Source organism: Denticeps clupeoides, chromosome 14 (assembly GCF_900700375.1).
Source record: "Denticeps clupeoides chromosome 14, fDenClu1.1, whole genome shotgun sequence".
In the NCBI taxonomy this organism is placed as follows: Eukaryota; Metazoa; Chordata; class Actinopteri; order Clupeiformes; family Denticipitidae; genus Denticeps; species Denticeps clupeoides.
This window is the reverse complement of record NC_041720.1, coordinates 21,426,486-21,442,414: the sequence shown is the minus strand read 5'-3', so window position 1 is coordinate 21,442,414 and position 15,929 is coordinate 21,426,486. Positions and strand designations below refer to the sequence as shown.

Here is a 15,929-nt window from a genome sequence, read left to right as displayed (position 1 = left end):
TGAACAGCAAGGGATGCGCGTGCACCTCCCACCCAGCCTGGGCCGCCTCCCAAACCCGCACCTCTTCTCAACCCTCTACATCCTCCCAACCCCACACCACCTCCTGCTTCTCCTGTGGTCTCCCCTCCTCCAGTGCCGAAGCCTCGACTGGTTCAAGCGGTGAGAGGATCTCTGTGTTCAGCAGTGGAAAGACCAGTTAGCACCTAGCCAGTTATGGCCCTGGTCATCTGAACCATTCACACCACACCTCTGTAGTCATTGTTCCTCAACACAAAACCATCTCCCCATCGTTGATGGTCTGTTCACACAGAACAGCATGGTTATAAATCATAAACATAAAAGCTGTTTTGTGCACATGGGTCATTTCAAAACTGTGACCAGTTGACACTAAATTAGGGTGGTAGTAGCCTAGTGGGTAACACACTCGCCTATGAACCAGAAGACCCGGGTTCGAATCCCGCTTACTACCATTGTGTCCCTGAGCAAGACACTTAACCCTAAGTTGCTCCAGGGAGACTGTCCCTGTAACTACTGATTGTAAGTCGCTCTGGATAAGGGCGTCTGATAAATGCTGTAAATGTAAATGTAAATTATTTTATCCAATACTAATGGAGATGGTTGCAATGTAAACACTCACTGTCGTGTAGATGTCAGTGATCCATCAGAGGATGAGCAATAAAGAGAGTCTGGGGTTGTTTGTATCACTACGCTGGACTATATGTACATAGCCTGGTCCCACATTTCATCAGTAGGAGAAGAGTGGAGCAATGATGGAGCAATAGCAGACAAGATGATTTTCTGGTGTATAGAGGCATGGTCTCCAGCGTAATGTAGGCGTACCACCACATCCATTACCAAATGGTGCTGCTTCATGTTCTCCAGAAACAAAAGCCCAAGCGAGTGAAAGCCATCTACAACTGTAAAGCAGATAACCCGGACGAGCTGACCTTCACTGAAGGGGAGGTGATAGTGGTGGATGGAGAAGAGGACCAGGACTGGTGGGTGAGTAAACACATAGATCAGTTCTTAAGATAATAACCAACCGCCTAGTATTCACTTGGTCAATATGCAGCCTAAACAGCCCTGACCCATCGAGAAATGGACTCCACCAGACCTCTGAAGGTTGGTCTAGTGGTTTGGATTGAGATCTGGAGAATATAGAGAAAAAGGCAACGTCTCAAACTCGTGTTCCTCAAACCATTCATGAACTATTTTGCAACCTAACCCTGGTCCTGTATATCTCTGCCTTCATTCAACACACCTGACAGGCTCAGCTCAGATGTAGGCTGACCAGGTCTGGTGGCACCTGATCTACATGATATGAAAATGTGACTTCTTCCATTGCTCTGACTCTTTCTGCATTTTACCAGGTGGGTCATATTGATGGAGAACCGATCAGGAAAGGAGCCTTTCCAGTCTCATTTGTGCACTTCATCACTGACTGATGACGTCCCGTTACTGGATTATAATCGATTTCTGCTAATATCTTGTCATTGGCCAAAGAGGGTAGTACAATGTACTGTACTACTTCTGAAGATGTTGTTCCACTGTACAGATGAATACATTTAATAACAGTTTATGATCTAGGACATTTTTTAATAATTAAGGGTCTAGCTAGTTATGTGCAATGTTTTATTTTAGCTTCGGTGAACACTGTTTTCCATGTATATTCAACTTGTAATGGATTCCTGTTTTACTTTTGCAGAACGATATTAAACTAGTTACACTTACTAGTGATGACAAATTTTTATATAATAACCTGATACAGAATTATATTGTATATTCACAGTAACAAAGGATACAAACATACACAGGTTATTTGGTTCAGATTTATTATGAAAATCAATCATGAAATGAGACCTAAACACAACGACAATGTATATGAATCAACATGGTTTAACATACACAGGCTCATAATAAGGAAATTTCACTTTTTACACATCGGGTCGTCTCCGCTGACAGTCGTCCTCGTCATTTGTGGATAGCAGTTTGAGGAGACATTTCTGGAGAGGGTAGATTTAAATGTCAATCAGCCAATTAACATGTAGAGCTAATTCTTAAAGGTCCCAAGACAAATGATGCTGCTTTTATATCAGTCTTGTTGGTCCCCTAATAGAATTACAGCCACTTTGATCCAGTCCAACAATGGGATTTCCCAGGACACACCGTTTCACCGTCTGTAGCTTTAAATGCTAATGAGGAGGAGAGAGGCGGGGCGAAGAGGAGAGCGGCCAATAGGAGTTCAGCGGGCATTCACGGAAATAACCTCATCCACCTTTTCACTAAACAACAATGTTTGGAGTGTCTGCGTTGTTCCAGAAAAATAAAAAAATAAAATTAGCCCACTGGTTCTAGCATGATGGAACTAAAAAAAAAAAAAAAAAAAAAAAAAGTGCTTGTAAAAATTGTACAGGAAGGAGGAACAATTGAAAATCTAGCAATAAAGGTATGGATTCCGTTCACTTTATTACTGTAAGGATGGACATCACGGGAGCATGCCTTTTGTGTTGCATAACAGCTGTCTGCAGGGGGAGGTGTGACGTTCCTGTGTCGATGGTTGTGCGTGAAGATTCGGCACCTCTGTTTTACATGTCTTTTGTCTGACTGCAATGTGTGAAGTGTCAGCTGTCAGGACCGCCCACCCTCTTTGTCTTCCCCAAATGGGAGGCACCGGGGGCGTGACATCAGAAACATGTTAAAGTTCTGGACTGAGCTCTCTTGCTCAGGGGTTTTTCCATCGGAAGCCGGAAGGTTTCTGAGTCTTTCTCTTATCCCATTTTTTCTCATGGCTTTTCCTTTCTCTTCTCCCTCTTTACTCTTTCTTCTTATTTTATTTTCTCTGTAACCTTGGTACCTTTTTTACATGTAACTACAATAATTATTTACCAGTGTTAATAAATTAGAAACTGTTCATTTTTCACCTCTACTGTGCCATGCCTCTTTCTGCCAGGTAACATCAAGTTGGAGTGGTTTGAATACAGTGCTTTGTGTGGAGGGAGAGAGAGTTTTTCTACACTCTGTTCTCTCTCACACCACATGGTCTTTTTTACATTACAGTTTTGTACAGACGCTAGGACACATTTCTCAAGACTTAGGTCACTTTTGCAAAACTCTTCACACAGTGAGCACAACAGAAGTCTATGTGGGCTAAACAGAGGGTCAAGTATCATTGTTTTGGCACAAAATGCATTCAATGACTACATCACATTTCATGAATTCTTTTCTCACTCAGACACAACAACTGCCAAAAATCTTCTTACGTACAGGACAGGACATTTTGCACACGCTTACATACTGTTCTCAAAACTGTTTAACTTATGTTCAAAACAATAATATAATGCAAAACTGAATAAGACCGCAAAATTCATCAGCAATATTGTTTTGAAACATATTTTAAATAAAAAAATGCAGTTTAACCAGCCACAGCCGATTCTCATTGTAGATGAACATCTACACAGGTGTTACGCTTTCAATTTCATTACAAAATATGTTTTTTTATGTAAATATGGACCCAGCCAGAAATGGAGAAGTGGCTGAAAGAGGAAGAAGAGTGGCTGGGAGGGGGGCGAGGAAAGAGGAAGAAGAGTGGCTGGGAGGGGGCGAGGAAAGATGAAGAAGAGTGGCTGGGAGAGGGCCAAAAATTCGTATGCGCGGTGGAAGAAGAATAAGAGGAAGATCTAGAGCTGTAGTCTCAGATGAGATCAGAGCTACTTCTTTCCTAGATGACGTATGTGATGTGGATGAGAACCTGTGGCCAAATGGAGAAGACAGTGTAGATTAGCATTACTATTGTATCTGTATCAGTAGATGGTGTGTATACAAATTCTTGTATTTTGGAATTATAAAAAATAAAAATGTATAAACAAATATTGATAAATTCTGCATCATGTCTGATTCATTCCAGTAACATATATTGCAATTGTAAACAGAGACGTGTCCATGTTTTACACAAGAAAACACTGTGTAACGCTACCTGTTGTTAGTGTTTTTTAGGTCATTGTTTTGTGGCCGTCAACCTCTGCTAGTGTTCTGGAAGAATGCGTTTATTTGAGACCTGAATAAAGTGTTGTGGTAGTTGTAGTGCATTTTGAATGTGAAATGAACTGCTTTGCCAAGCTGAATGTCAGTTAGGAGAATTGTGTAAAGAGTTTGGCAAAAGTGACCCAAGTATTGAGAAATGTCCTAGCGTCTGTAAAAAACTGTAATGTGACTCCGTTCATTATTAGCAGTGTATTTAAACTCATCTGATTTTACATGGACAAAGACGCACAATTGAACAGTTTCTAATTTATTTACACAGGAAATAGTGTGTGAAAAAAAGAACAAATATTACCGGATGTTACACCATGAGGACAGGGTTAGAAAGTGGAATCTTACATGTTCGTTTTTCCATCCAATCACAGAGCAACTGCAATGCTTTGCCATGATGGTCGGTGGAGATAAATGTTTTAGGGGAGCGGTGGAAAATTCTCTGGACAAGAAACATAACCTTTCACCCGTATGACGACACAGGCGAGGGGAATTCAAATTAATGATAATCTCACAAATTCTAATTTTCATGCCAGGGGACCTTTAAGATACATGCTGATGTATATAATATATTCCAGATAAAAATATTAAAAGCAGTCTGACAGCATTCAACCCGGGCAGTGATGGTACATTTAGGTTGTGGTCAGGGGTGGAAAATGTACTGAAAGTATCTTTACTTTTACTTGAGCACAAGTACCCATTTAAAAATCTACTTAAGTAAAAAAAAAAAAAAAAAGAATGTTTTTATTATTTTAGGCAGCATAAATTTACTCTTTTTATATAGCAAACATAAATATATCAGTTGTCTTTCCTGACAAATGGGCACACTGACTGCTGATATAAGAAATGAAATAAAGATATATCTATTTACGTTACAGCCATATTCCAAAATTGATTAATTTTCCCCTCAGAATTCTGCACACAACACCCAATAATGACAATGTGGGGAAAAGTGAGATTTTGGCTAATTTACTATAAAAACACACGTCCATAAGTATTCACAGCCTTTGCCATGAAACTCAACATTGAGCTCAGGTACCTCCTGTTTCCCCTGATCATCCTTAAGATGTTTCTGCAGCTTTATTGGAGTCCACTTGTTGGAAAAAAAAAAAAAAAAAAAAAACTTGATTTTTCCATTTGGAAAGACACACACCGTCTATATAAGAGTTCACGTCAGAGCACAAAGCATGAAGAAAAAAAAAAAAAGAATGTCTGTAGACCTGCGAGACACAGAAAAGGTTTCTGCTCCTTTTGAAGGTCCCAATGAGCACATTGGCCTCCATCATCCATAAGTGGAAGAAGTAGTTAAAAACCACCAGGACTTCCTAGGGCTGGCTGGGTACCTAAACTAAGCTATCTGAAGAGAAGGACCATTGTCAGGGAGGTCAAGGGGACAAATTCCAGATCAGACCATCTGAGCTGCACCTCATCCCTACAGTGAAGCATGGTGGTGGCAGCATCATGCTGTGGGGATGTTTTTCAGCTACAGGAACTGGGAGACTAGTCAGGATAGAGGGAAAGATGACTGCTGCAACGTACAGAGACATCCTGGATGAAAACCTGCTCCAGAGCGCTCTTGAACTCAGACTGGGGCGACGGTTCATCTTTCAGCAGGACAACGACCCTAAACACACAGCCAAGATATCAACGGGGTGGCTTCAGGACAACTCTGTGAATGTCCTTGAGTGGCCCGGCCAAATCTCAGACTTGAATCTGTGAATAAATGCTGCCAAAAGGTACAGGCAAAATATTGAGCAAAGGCTGTAAATACTTCCATGCTTGTGATCTCTGTTTCTTATTTTTAATAAATTTGCCCAAACCTCAAACCTTTTGCACGTCATCATTACTGGGTGTTGTGTGCAGAATTTGGAGGAAAAAATGAAATGAATCCCTTTTTGGAATAAGGCTGTACCGTGTAGGCTACTCTACCACACGCTGGAATGCTGCGGGTGGGTCATGTCGATGGAGCAGCATAATCTGGCAACATTCCCGAACAGCAGACAAGTTGTCACTTGTGTTAAACTAATTGTGAATTAGATGACTTTGTGCTTGACTAGATGTTTTCAGCACAAGTAGCAGAATAACGTGAAGAATTCATTGGATGTGTTGAATTTTGCCATTTTCTGATTGGCTGGTATTTGTTCAGCTCTAGGACCCACGGTTGATGCCTCGTTTCATGGTGAGGCACCTCTGCCCGCGGTCTGAGAAACTTGCCTCGCGAGAACGCCTGCGCCATTTCATTTTTTACTAGGAACAACATAGCAAAGTAAAATACTGGGGTAAAATATACTCTAGTAAAAGTAAAATGACCTATTTCAAAAACAACTTACAAAAATTAGCTCACAAAAAAACACCTCCATTACAATAATGTGAGTAAATGTACTTGGTTGTGGTGACCTAGCGGGTAAGGTTGCGGGTTTAGGTCCTGAACCGCCACGGTGCCTCCGAGGTCCCCATATCACTTCACTAGATGCAACAAACCGGGCTTTTTCAGAGGTGCTGCGGAACGTAGGAGGTCATGACCTCCTCATGTCTAAAGGCTGCACATACAGCGCCGCTCCCAGTGCACCATCGCTGCCCAGGATGGATGCAGGTAGAGAACACAGCACCACAACCTAGAAGGTAAGAGTATTCGGCCCGCATACCTGGGACAAGTGGACTTGTGTGTATTTTGCTCTTGTCCAGGGTGAGAAAGCCTGCCTTGGTGCTGCCTGTGACCTTTAACCCTGGCCTGGCAAGGGCTGCCTCTGGCTCGCAAGTCAGCACGTTGATGGGACCCATGCAGCTTTTCAGGTGCATTTGGATGCAGTCCTGGAAAAAGAAGATTTTTTTAGGGACCAGTGTCCTGACTGGCAGAAATGCACTGGGCAGCTCCCTCACAAATCACCTCAGTGGGCGTGGGAATCTCCAGTTTGGTCTCCTCTGGGGCAATAATGGCAATGACCATCTGATCGTGAAGAGATTTTATCTGACAGATGTCCTTGTGCGTGACGTAGGCCGACGTGGAAAACATGTTAAAGCGTTTGTTCTTGCTGTTATAAAGCTATAGAACGATTTTATTCGGTATTTCATGTGAAGCAGGATGAATATTCTCTCACTCACTCCTCGTTCGTGAAGTATTCTACTACTGTAAGAACACAGTAGGTCCAGGGCTCTCTGAGGGAGATCACTGGCAGCTCACTATGGGACACGCCCGCTTGGGTGTTAACTCAATGAAGTTCGACTGGAGGGTGCAGTGAGAAGCCTATCCGGTCTCCCAGCTCTTCTTCATTGTATGGCCTCCGGTGAGAATCACTCTCCCACCCCCTGGTGGACCTGCAGCCCTGAGAGTGACATGATGACAGTCACGAAGGGGGAGACGTAAATTCCACCATCACCCTGCCCAGAAGAAGACCACACAGAGAGGGCTGCTCCACTCAGCCCTGATCAGAACCCAGAGATCTGCTTAACGTGTGAGGATCCAAGAGAAAACCTGGCGGTGACGGCGAAGGGGACCCACCAAGGCAGGGACCAACCAGCAAAAGACTGATGAGGTGTAAAGTCCAGCGGTGGCAGATAGAACTTGCTGAAGATGTTAACAGTTCGCTGGTTAGCAAGATTAGGGCACAGAAGAAGCAAATCGACGGCAGGCCACCAAGCAACATCTCCAGAGCTCAGATGAAGACTGTGAATAATGGAGCAGGTTGAGGAGGGATTCTCAATGCACCATCCAATCAAACTCGCTCGGCGAATAACCAGGAAATGTGAGCGAATTCAACTCTTCTGACTCTTCACAGAGGACAAAAGGATATTTAGCGTGGTCCTTGTCGTCGGTCAGGGAAAATATTCGGTAGGCACAGTCTTTGATGAGCCCGTCCAGAACCTCTTCCATCGTCTTTAGGTTGAGCATCTCGCCAATCAGGCTCCCCTGGCCACCAAAACACTGCATGGGAATTTCACTACTGCATGTTGGGAAAAAAAACCAACTGTTAGAAGTGGAAAACATACTAAAACCATATCTGGAATATAAATACAACATTTGACGGGATTTATCAGAAGCGCCATATCAAATAACAGAGACGACCAGATATATTATATAAATTATAACTGTTACAGTGCAAAGAACTAAAAACCAGAAGTAGTCTGGGTCATGAAGTACAGAAGAATTCTTCATCTCTAATCACAATGTGAAAAGATCATTTACCAGGAAATAGACAGAAGACAAAGATCAATTAAAATAAAATGCATAATTAATCTAAATTGAAATCAGATTTTTGGAGAAATTGCTCTGTTCTTAGAATGTAGAGAACGCTGTAGGAAGATTGCAGCCGTCGTGTTCGGGTCTGTTGATCTGTATAAACCTCTCTTTGTGATTCGGGTAAATGTTTCCAATAAAAATAAGTGGAGTTTCTGATTTGTGCTTATTTACATGAGTCCACCATTAGAGTGAAGATGAAATTATGCATGTAGCACCACACCCAGCAGTAGGTTAATGTCCCCTTACACACTATCTATTTAGGAATAAATTCTTCTTCAGTAATACATGCCATGATTGAATCACAGTGAACTGGCCAGCATCTGATCTCTGAGTGTGCTGTGATCGCTGTTATTGTGGAGAACATATTGAAAGTCCTGAAATCCTGTAGTTCAGGTACGTCCTGCGGTTGAGTTGGTGATGAAGGCCATGCAGTCATAGTTCCTGATTGGGCAACTTTCATTCTATGAAAACTTGTTATTGGATGACATGCATTTCCATTTTAGCTCAGATGTTTCCTTATGACAAGGACCACGTATGACAGAAGACAGTCAGGTTTGGATGAAGAAGTCGCAACACGTGCAGTAGGGCTGGGCAATATGGCGTAAAATTAATATTACGATATAAATTGAACCATAGACTGTATATATTACGCTATGTAATATAAATGTAGCTGTTTTTGAGAGGTTAACATGAGGTATTTTTACATATAGAATAACCGTATACCAGATAAAACAATATCTGGCCAATTCTACTGAAAGTGGCCAGTGAAATTGGGGGAATTTGTATGATGCGGGTGATTATAGAAAATATTTAAATACCAGTATGCTTGTTCATATTTTATTATGCACACCCTCCATGATTCCAAGATTTTGGGGCATCAAACAGGCTAGGACCGCCCCTGCTCATTTCCACGCCCCCTGTCAGTGCCCAATCGTCCACTCTGTGTTCTCGGCAAAAGCTAAACTGCTCGTGCTGCAAGTAGGCGCGATTTTGCGCAGGAGCGAATATTTCTGCGGCAGCTCGGCATAATCAAAATCTCTCCCGTTGGTCAAATATATATTGCATAGTGTTTCTACCGCGCAGCAGAGTGCATACGTGCAACATCAACCAGCGTATGACAAAGATGATCAGCACTTACGACCACTTGATCTTGTTGGCCGACTCTTTCTGAATGACGTCAATGCCGAACAGCACGTTGGTGATGTCATACACTCTCCTCTTGTGTGTCCCCAGTTTCTGAGTGGCCTCTTTCAGGTCCAAAATCCCATCAGGTGCCATACAGAACAGCTCCATGAAGCGCTTGGTGAGCTTCCACAATGACACGTCACATCGATAATGCCCTGGTGATAGAAACATGTATACACACCGTTACAACGGAAAGCAGTATTAACGACATCAATTACAAAACATGACTTATGACTTGTCATACTTTAAGGTTAGATGACAGGAAATAATCACCAAAGCATAGAGCATGAGCTTAGACATCGTACCTTTACTGGTTTTTGGTTTGGTCACCTGAGGGAAGCTGCATGTGTCCATAAGAAAAGAGAGATGTGAAGAAGCATTACATGCACACACTCAACAATAAACATGGAGGAAAATGCATTTCAAGAATATTCCCTGCTCAAACAATACAAAAATAAGACATCCTTGATCTGAATGAAAGAAACATTCTTATGAAATACTTTGTTCTTTACATGGTTGAATGTACTGACAAGACACTACAGGCTGATCCAACTTTAATGAAATGTCCTTAGAACAAGCAAAATGAGGCTCAGTCGTGTGTGTGTGTGTGTGTGGCCTCCATGTGCCTGTATGGCCTTCCTACAGTGCCTGGGCATGCTCCTGATGAGGTGGAGGATGGTCTCCACCATTACTGACCCACTGCTTTACTTTCCACATGTTGTCTATTCCCTTTGCACAACAGCATGTGTAATTGATCAGTGTAGTTGTTTTAAGTGTTCCCTTTATTTTTTTGAGAAGTGTATTATCTACTTACATGTTTAGTAATGAATGCTTCTGTTGATCTGTCTCTTCTTGATCTTCACAGGACAAACATTCATCGTCTGTATCGTCTTCCTCCTCATCTTCAATATTTTCAAACTGAAAGGACAACAGTTAACCTGACCAGCATAACAGAAAATGATGGCAGACAAGTTCTGGAGCACAGCACTGGGACGTGAATACATTGTAAGATGTCTTTGGGACACATCGCAGTACTAAATAACAAATTGTGTGACATTTATAAGTGCTGTATAAGAGTTTGTGAAGTAAAGCACATGATATATACCTGATTCAGATTTGAACATGCAAAAATGCTTGATAGATGCAGATGAAACTGAGATTATGACGGGGGGGGTGCATGTAAATCAGCGAGACACTTCCTAACCACGCCTACTCGGTCAATGTTACAATTGACCACAAGATGGCGCTGGAGCACTAGAACGCGTGTTTCACTAAGGTTCACAGCATGATTAGAGCTAATTATCTGCGACTCATGGCGGACAGATCCACTTAAATGTTGATTATGAAATAAATTGCATATGACTTGGGAGTGGATTTGCAAAATGGACGGATCTGCTGCCGTGTCGATCTGCACTGCGAGATAAAAGGTCACGCTGTGCCACCTACCTGGGACTCCCCGCTCGGGGGCAGCGGCCCGTCCAGGTAGGGTGGCAGCGGTATGGCGTCTGGGGAGATCCCGGTGGGCGTGATGTGCTCCGGGAGGAAATGATCCTCGCAGATCCGCAGCTGCTCGGCGGGCTGCCTGCCCGGCTCCCTCAGCGCGGCGAGCCACACCTTGACCCGCGCCGGGTCGCCGGGGAAGCTGAAGAACCTCTTGGCCGGAGCATGTGCGAGGTCCTGCGCGGCCCTCCTGCTGGAGCAGCCCTGAACCGCGCACTTCATGCCGCGCCGCGTTCCTCTCACGGTCGGCCGTCAACTGGCTGTGCGTCACGTGAACAGCGCTGAACCAATGAAATCAGCCGCCGAGCTTCTTTCAGTGCAGCGAGTGTCAGCGCGATATCCTACCAACTCTGCACTGCCCCCTACCGGTGTGGAGTCGCCTGGACATGGCTGCGCCACTACAACTGAACATGGTGGCAGTCTGGAATAATGATAATAATACATACCAATGTACAGACTCATTAAAACTTGCTATTGGCTTTTCAGGGACGCTTGTGTTAATACTCTGTTTCAACTGGAAAATGAAACTTTATGTAAATGTTGTGTTTTGTGTAAAAATGAACGTGTTCTCATTGTATAAATATCGTTTATGTGCATATTCATTATTTGCTCATTCAAATAATCTCTGTTACCAACAATACGGTAAAAAAAAGGCCCCAATAAAAAATGCACATCAAAAATACTGTAATTATTTCGAAAATATTATACAAGTGCGCTTAAAACTATTCCGGAACGCGGACCTAACTGAGAGTTAGTTGATGATGATGATGATGATGATGAGCGTGTCGCGCGGCGCGGGGGTGCTGTGGCGCAACAGCCAATCGCGTCCAGCCGCAGGCAGCAGCAGCAGCAGCAGAGACCGGGGAGGAGGAAGAGGAGGAGGAAGAGGAAGAGGAGGAGGAGGAGGAGGAGGCGGCGGCGGCGCGCTGGATGTGAGCAGCACAGGCGGACGGCGACACGCGGGAATCGCGACCATGGCCACCGACACGATATCGGCGTGTACCGGGTCCAGCCTCCTGCAGCCCATCAGCGAGATCATCAATCTGCCGCTGGACCAGGTACGTTCCTCCTACAAGAAGAGAAAGATGGAGGAAGCGGGCTGCTGCCATGGCGTCATCGCGCTTTTAATGCCCCTCACCCCACACAATGGGACACGTCTTTCAGGAGGGGGACAATGACAGCGCGTTACTGCGGGGCCACATCTGTCAGGCGGCTGCGGGGTCGCGATGTGTCGCGTTGTGGAACCGAAATAACCGAGCAGGTCGGCCACAAGCTCCTGGGGACATGGAGGACCGAGCACGCTCCACGCTGACGTCCCTGAGCACAGCACCGCTCGAAAATGGCCCCTCCGCCGTCCCGTCCCCCGCCCGTCCGTCCACCCGTACTACCATCTGTCCACCCGTCCGTCCACACATCTGTCCACACGTCCACCCATACGCCCATCTGTCCACCCGTCCGTCCACACGTCCACCCGTACGCCCATCTGTCCACCCGTCCGTCCACCCGTACTACCATCTGTCCACCCGTCCGTCCACACATCTGTCCACACGTCCACCCGTACGCCCATCTGTCCACCCGTCCGTCCACACGTCCACCCGTACGCCCATCTGTCCACCCGTCCGTCCACCCGTACTACCATCTGTCCACCCGTCCGTCCACACATCTGTCCACACATCCACCAGTCCGTCCACCCGTACTACCATCTGTCCACCCGTCCGTCCACACATCTGTCCACACGTCCACCCGTACGCCCATCTGTCCACCCGTCCGTCCACCCGTACGCCCATCTGTCCACCCGTCCGACCACCCATCCGTCCACCCGTCTGTCCACAAGTCCACCCGTCCGTCCACCCATACACCCATCTGTCCACACGTCCACCCGTCCGTCCACCCGTACGCCCATCTGTCCACACGCCCGTCCACACGTCTGTCCACACATCCACCCATCCATCCACACGTCCATCCACACGTCTGTCCACATGTCCGTCCACCCATACGCCCATCTGTCCACCCGTACACCCATCTGTCCCCCCGTCCGTCCGTTCGTCCACCCGTACGCCCATCTGTCCACCCATACACCCGTCATTTTACCCATCCGTCCACCCATCTGTCCACCCATCCCATCTATCCATCCATCCATCCATCCATCCACCCATCCGTCCATCCGTTCACCCATTCGTCCACCCATACGCCCATCTGTACACCCATACACCCGTCATTTTACCCATTCGTCCACCCATCCACCCACCTGTCCCGTCCACCCATCCGCCCGTCATTTCACCCATCCTCCCATCCATCCACACGTCCACCCATCCCATTCACCCATCCGCTCATCTAATCACCCATCCATCCACCCGTCCATCCACACGTCCACCCGTCCCGTCCACACATCCACCCGTCATTTCACCCATCCGTCCACCCGTCCATCCGTCAGTCCGTCCACCCATACGCCCATCTGTCCACCCATCCATCCACCCGTCCCGTCCACCCATCCGTCCACCCATCTGTCCACCCGTCCCGTCCACCCATCCACTCGTCATTTCACCCATCCGTCCACCCATATGCCCATCCGTCTGCCCATCCGTCCACACATCCACCCGTCCCGTCCATCCACTCGTCCGTCCGTCCACCCATACGCCCATCCATCCATCTGTACGCCCATCTGTCCACCCATCCGTCCACCCATCCTGTCCACCCATCTGTCCATCCGTCCACCCATCCTGTCCACCCATCCGTCCACCCGTCCAAACATACGCCCATCCGTCAACCCGTCCACCCATATGCCTGTCCGTCCACCCATACACCCATCCATCCACCCGTCCACCCATATGCCTGTCCGTCCACCCATACACCCATCCATCCACCAGTCCACCCATCCGTCCACCCGTACGCCCATCCGTCCACTCATCCGTCCACCAGTACGCCCATCCATCCACCCGTACGCCCATCCATCCACCCGTCCACCCATCCGTCCACCAGTACGTCCATCCGTCAACCTGTACACCCATCCATCCACCCGTCCACCCATCCGTCCACCCGTACGCCCATCTGTCCACCCATGCACCCATCCATCCACCCGTACGCCCATCCGTCCACCCATCCCGTCCACTCATCCGCCCGTGTATTCACCCATCCATCCACCCATCCGCCCATCCGTCCACCCTTACGCCCATCTGTCCACCCGTCCCGTCTACCCATCCGCCCGTCTATTCATCCATTCGTCCACCCATCCATCCACCCATCCACTAGTCCACCCATCCGTCCACCCGTACGCCCATCCGTCCACTCATCCGTCCACCAGTACGCCCATCCATCCACCCGTACGCCCATCCATCCACCCGTCCACCCATCCGTCCACCAGTACGTCCATCCGTCAACCTGTACACCCATCCATCCACCCGTCCACCCATCCGTCCACCCGTACGCCCATCTGTCCACCCATGCACCCATCCATCCACCCATCCGCCCATCCGTCCACCCTTACGCCCATCTGTCCACCCGTCCCGTCTACCCATCCGCCCGTCTATTCATCCATTCGTCCACCCATCCATCCACCCATCCACTAGTCCACCCATACGGCCATCCATCCACATGTACACCCATCCATCCACCCATCCATCCACCCGTACACCCATCTGTCCACCCGTCCACCCATCCTTCCATCCGTCTACCCATACACCCATCCATCCACCCGTCCACCCATACACCCATCCGTCCACACATATGCCCATCCGTCCACCAATACACCCATCCATCCACCTGTCCCTCCACCCATCCACCCGTCCACCCATATGCCTGTTCATCCACCATCCATCCACCCGTCAGCCCATACGCCCGTCTGTTCACCCATCCATCCACATGTCCTGTCCACCTGTCTGTCCACCCATCCGTCCACCCATCCATCCATCCATCCATCCACCCATCCGCCCATCTATTCACCCATCCGTCCACCCGTCCCATCCGCTCTTCCTTCCAGCCATCCATCCACCCATACACCTGTCTGTCCTCTCATCTGTCCACCCATATGCCTGTTCGTCCACCCATCCATCCATCCATCCATCCATCCATCTGCCTGTCTGTCCACCCACAAATCTGATTGTCCAACCCCAATCCTGCAATTTTCTGCTTGACCTGCTACAGCTTTAGGATGAGGAAAGGGACCTGTCCCTCCTAGGCCAGGGTTACTGTATAAACAAGGTGGGACACCTTGGTGATCTCCTAGCTAATGTAGTTCTGTATCTACACTGCCCTTTAAAACTGGCCACATACGTCACGCCAGGCCAGTGTTGGTATCACTGTTATGGACCATCTTGCTTTTATATCTTGTACCTAATAGTAATAAGAAGTGCTCTAACCCAGAATGCCACGGTGCCACTGAGCAAAGCAGCGTCCCCACACACTGCTCCCCGGGGGCCTGTCATTGTGCCCACTGCTCACTCAGGTTGAATGCAGAGGTGACACATTTCTCTCTGTGCTGTGCTGTGCTGTGTCACATGTGACTAATGACTTTCACTTCACCACCCAAACTGCTGCAGGACAGTGGCGATATGTGGGGGACATCCGACCGCGTCTTTTATGTGGGGTTTTAAACACGCCCACAGCACGTTTGAAAGTTGGAACTGCTCAGCAGATGACATGACACCTGAGCTAAGCGAGTAACTACGTAACCGAGATCCTGTCCTGTGGGCGAATGCTGTCTTCGTCTGCAGCGTTACTTAGCAACCGTGGCTCGAATCACCTGAGAACCGAAGTCTTTGAACTTTGTCACACAGCACGACTGCATGCAGCGCGTTACAACGTACTTATAAATATTGTAATAATGTTAAGAGTATTTGAATTATGGAACATTATGGCCAGGGAATGACTGCTGTGTTATTTCGGGTGATGAAATGATGTAATTAGTATTTGTACGATTTGTAATTGCATCGTGTAACGCGGTATGAGCTGTAACGTGAAGCCAGGGCCCACTCTCCTGTCC

General features: G+C 47.1%; 3 protein-coding genes across 9 annotated transcripts in view; 2 read left to right on the top strand and 1 right to left on the bottom strand.

Annotated features, from left to right (window-relative positions):
- LOC114802860 (arf-GAP with SH3 domain, ANK repeat and PH domain-containing protein 2-like) overlaps positions 1–2,406 on the top strand; it is a 31,724-nt gene extending 29,318 nt beyond the window's left edge. For 2 of the 4 annotated variants that reach the window (XM_029001986.1, XM_029001987.1), the window contains 3 exons: positions 8–159; positions 883–1,002; positions 1,371–2,406. In XM_029001986.1, coding sequence (XP_028857819.1) covers positions 8–159; positions 883–1,002; positions 1,371–1,445 — 347 coding nt within the window. In that variant the 3' untranslated portion in view covers positions 1,446–2,406. Of the gene's footprint in view, positions 1–7; positions 160–882 lie in introns of all 4 variants that reach the window. The other 2 variants (XR_003751805.1, XM_029001988.1) reach the window with 2 other exon arrangements.
- Positions 1,816–11,242, bottom strand: LOC114802865 (transcription factor E2F3-like). Of its 4 annotated transcripts, none has more exons than XM_029001998.1 (8): positions 10,898–11,242; positions 10,266–10,369; positions 9,757–9,791; positions 9,405–9,606; positions 7,821–7,970; positions 6,917–7,031; positions 6,675–6,840; positions 1,816–2,365 (listed from the first exon to the last, which is right to left on the bottom strand). In XM_029001998.1, the coding sequence occupies exons 1-8, from the start codon at positions 11,171–11,173 to the stop codon at positions 2,352–2,354; spliced, it is 1,062 nt and encodes a 353-aa protein (XP_028857831.1). In that variant the 5' UTR covers positions 11,174–11,242; the 3' UTR covers positions 1,816–2,351. The 4 variants fall into 4 exon arrangements, with proteins under 4 accessions (XP_028857831.1, XP_028857828.1, XP_028857830.1 ...); XM_029001995.1 differs by having other exon boundaries at positions 1,816–2,003; XM_029001997.1 differs by lacking the exon at positions 1,816–2,365 and adding an exon at positions 2,938–4,471.
- A 591-nt stretch (positions 11,243–11,833) lies between these two features.
- LOC114802864 (membrane-bound O-acyltransferase domain-containing protein 2-like) overlaps positions 11,834–15,929 on the top strand; it is a 37,090-nt gene continuing 32,994 nt past the window's right edge. The window contains 1 exon segment of the mRNA XM_029001993.1: positions 11,834–12,009. Coding sequence (XP_028857826.1) covers positions 11,926–12,009 — 84 coding nt within the window. The 5' untranslated portion in view covers positions 11,834–11,925.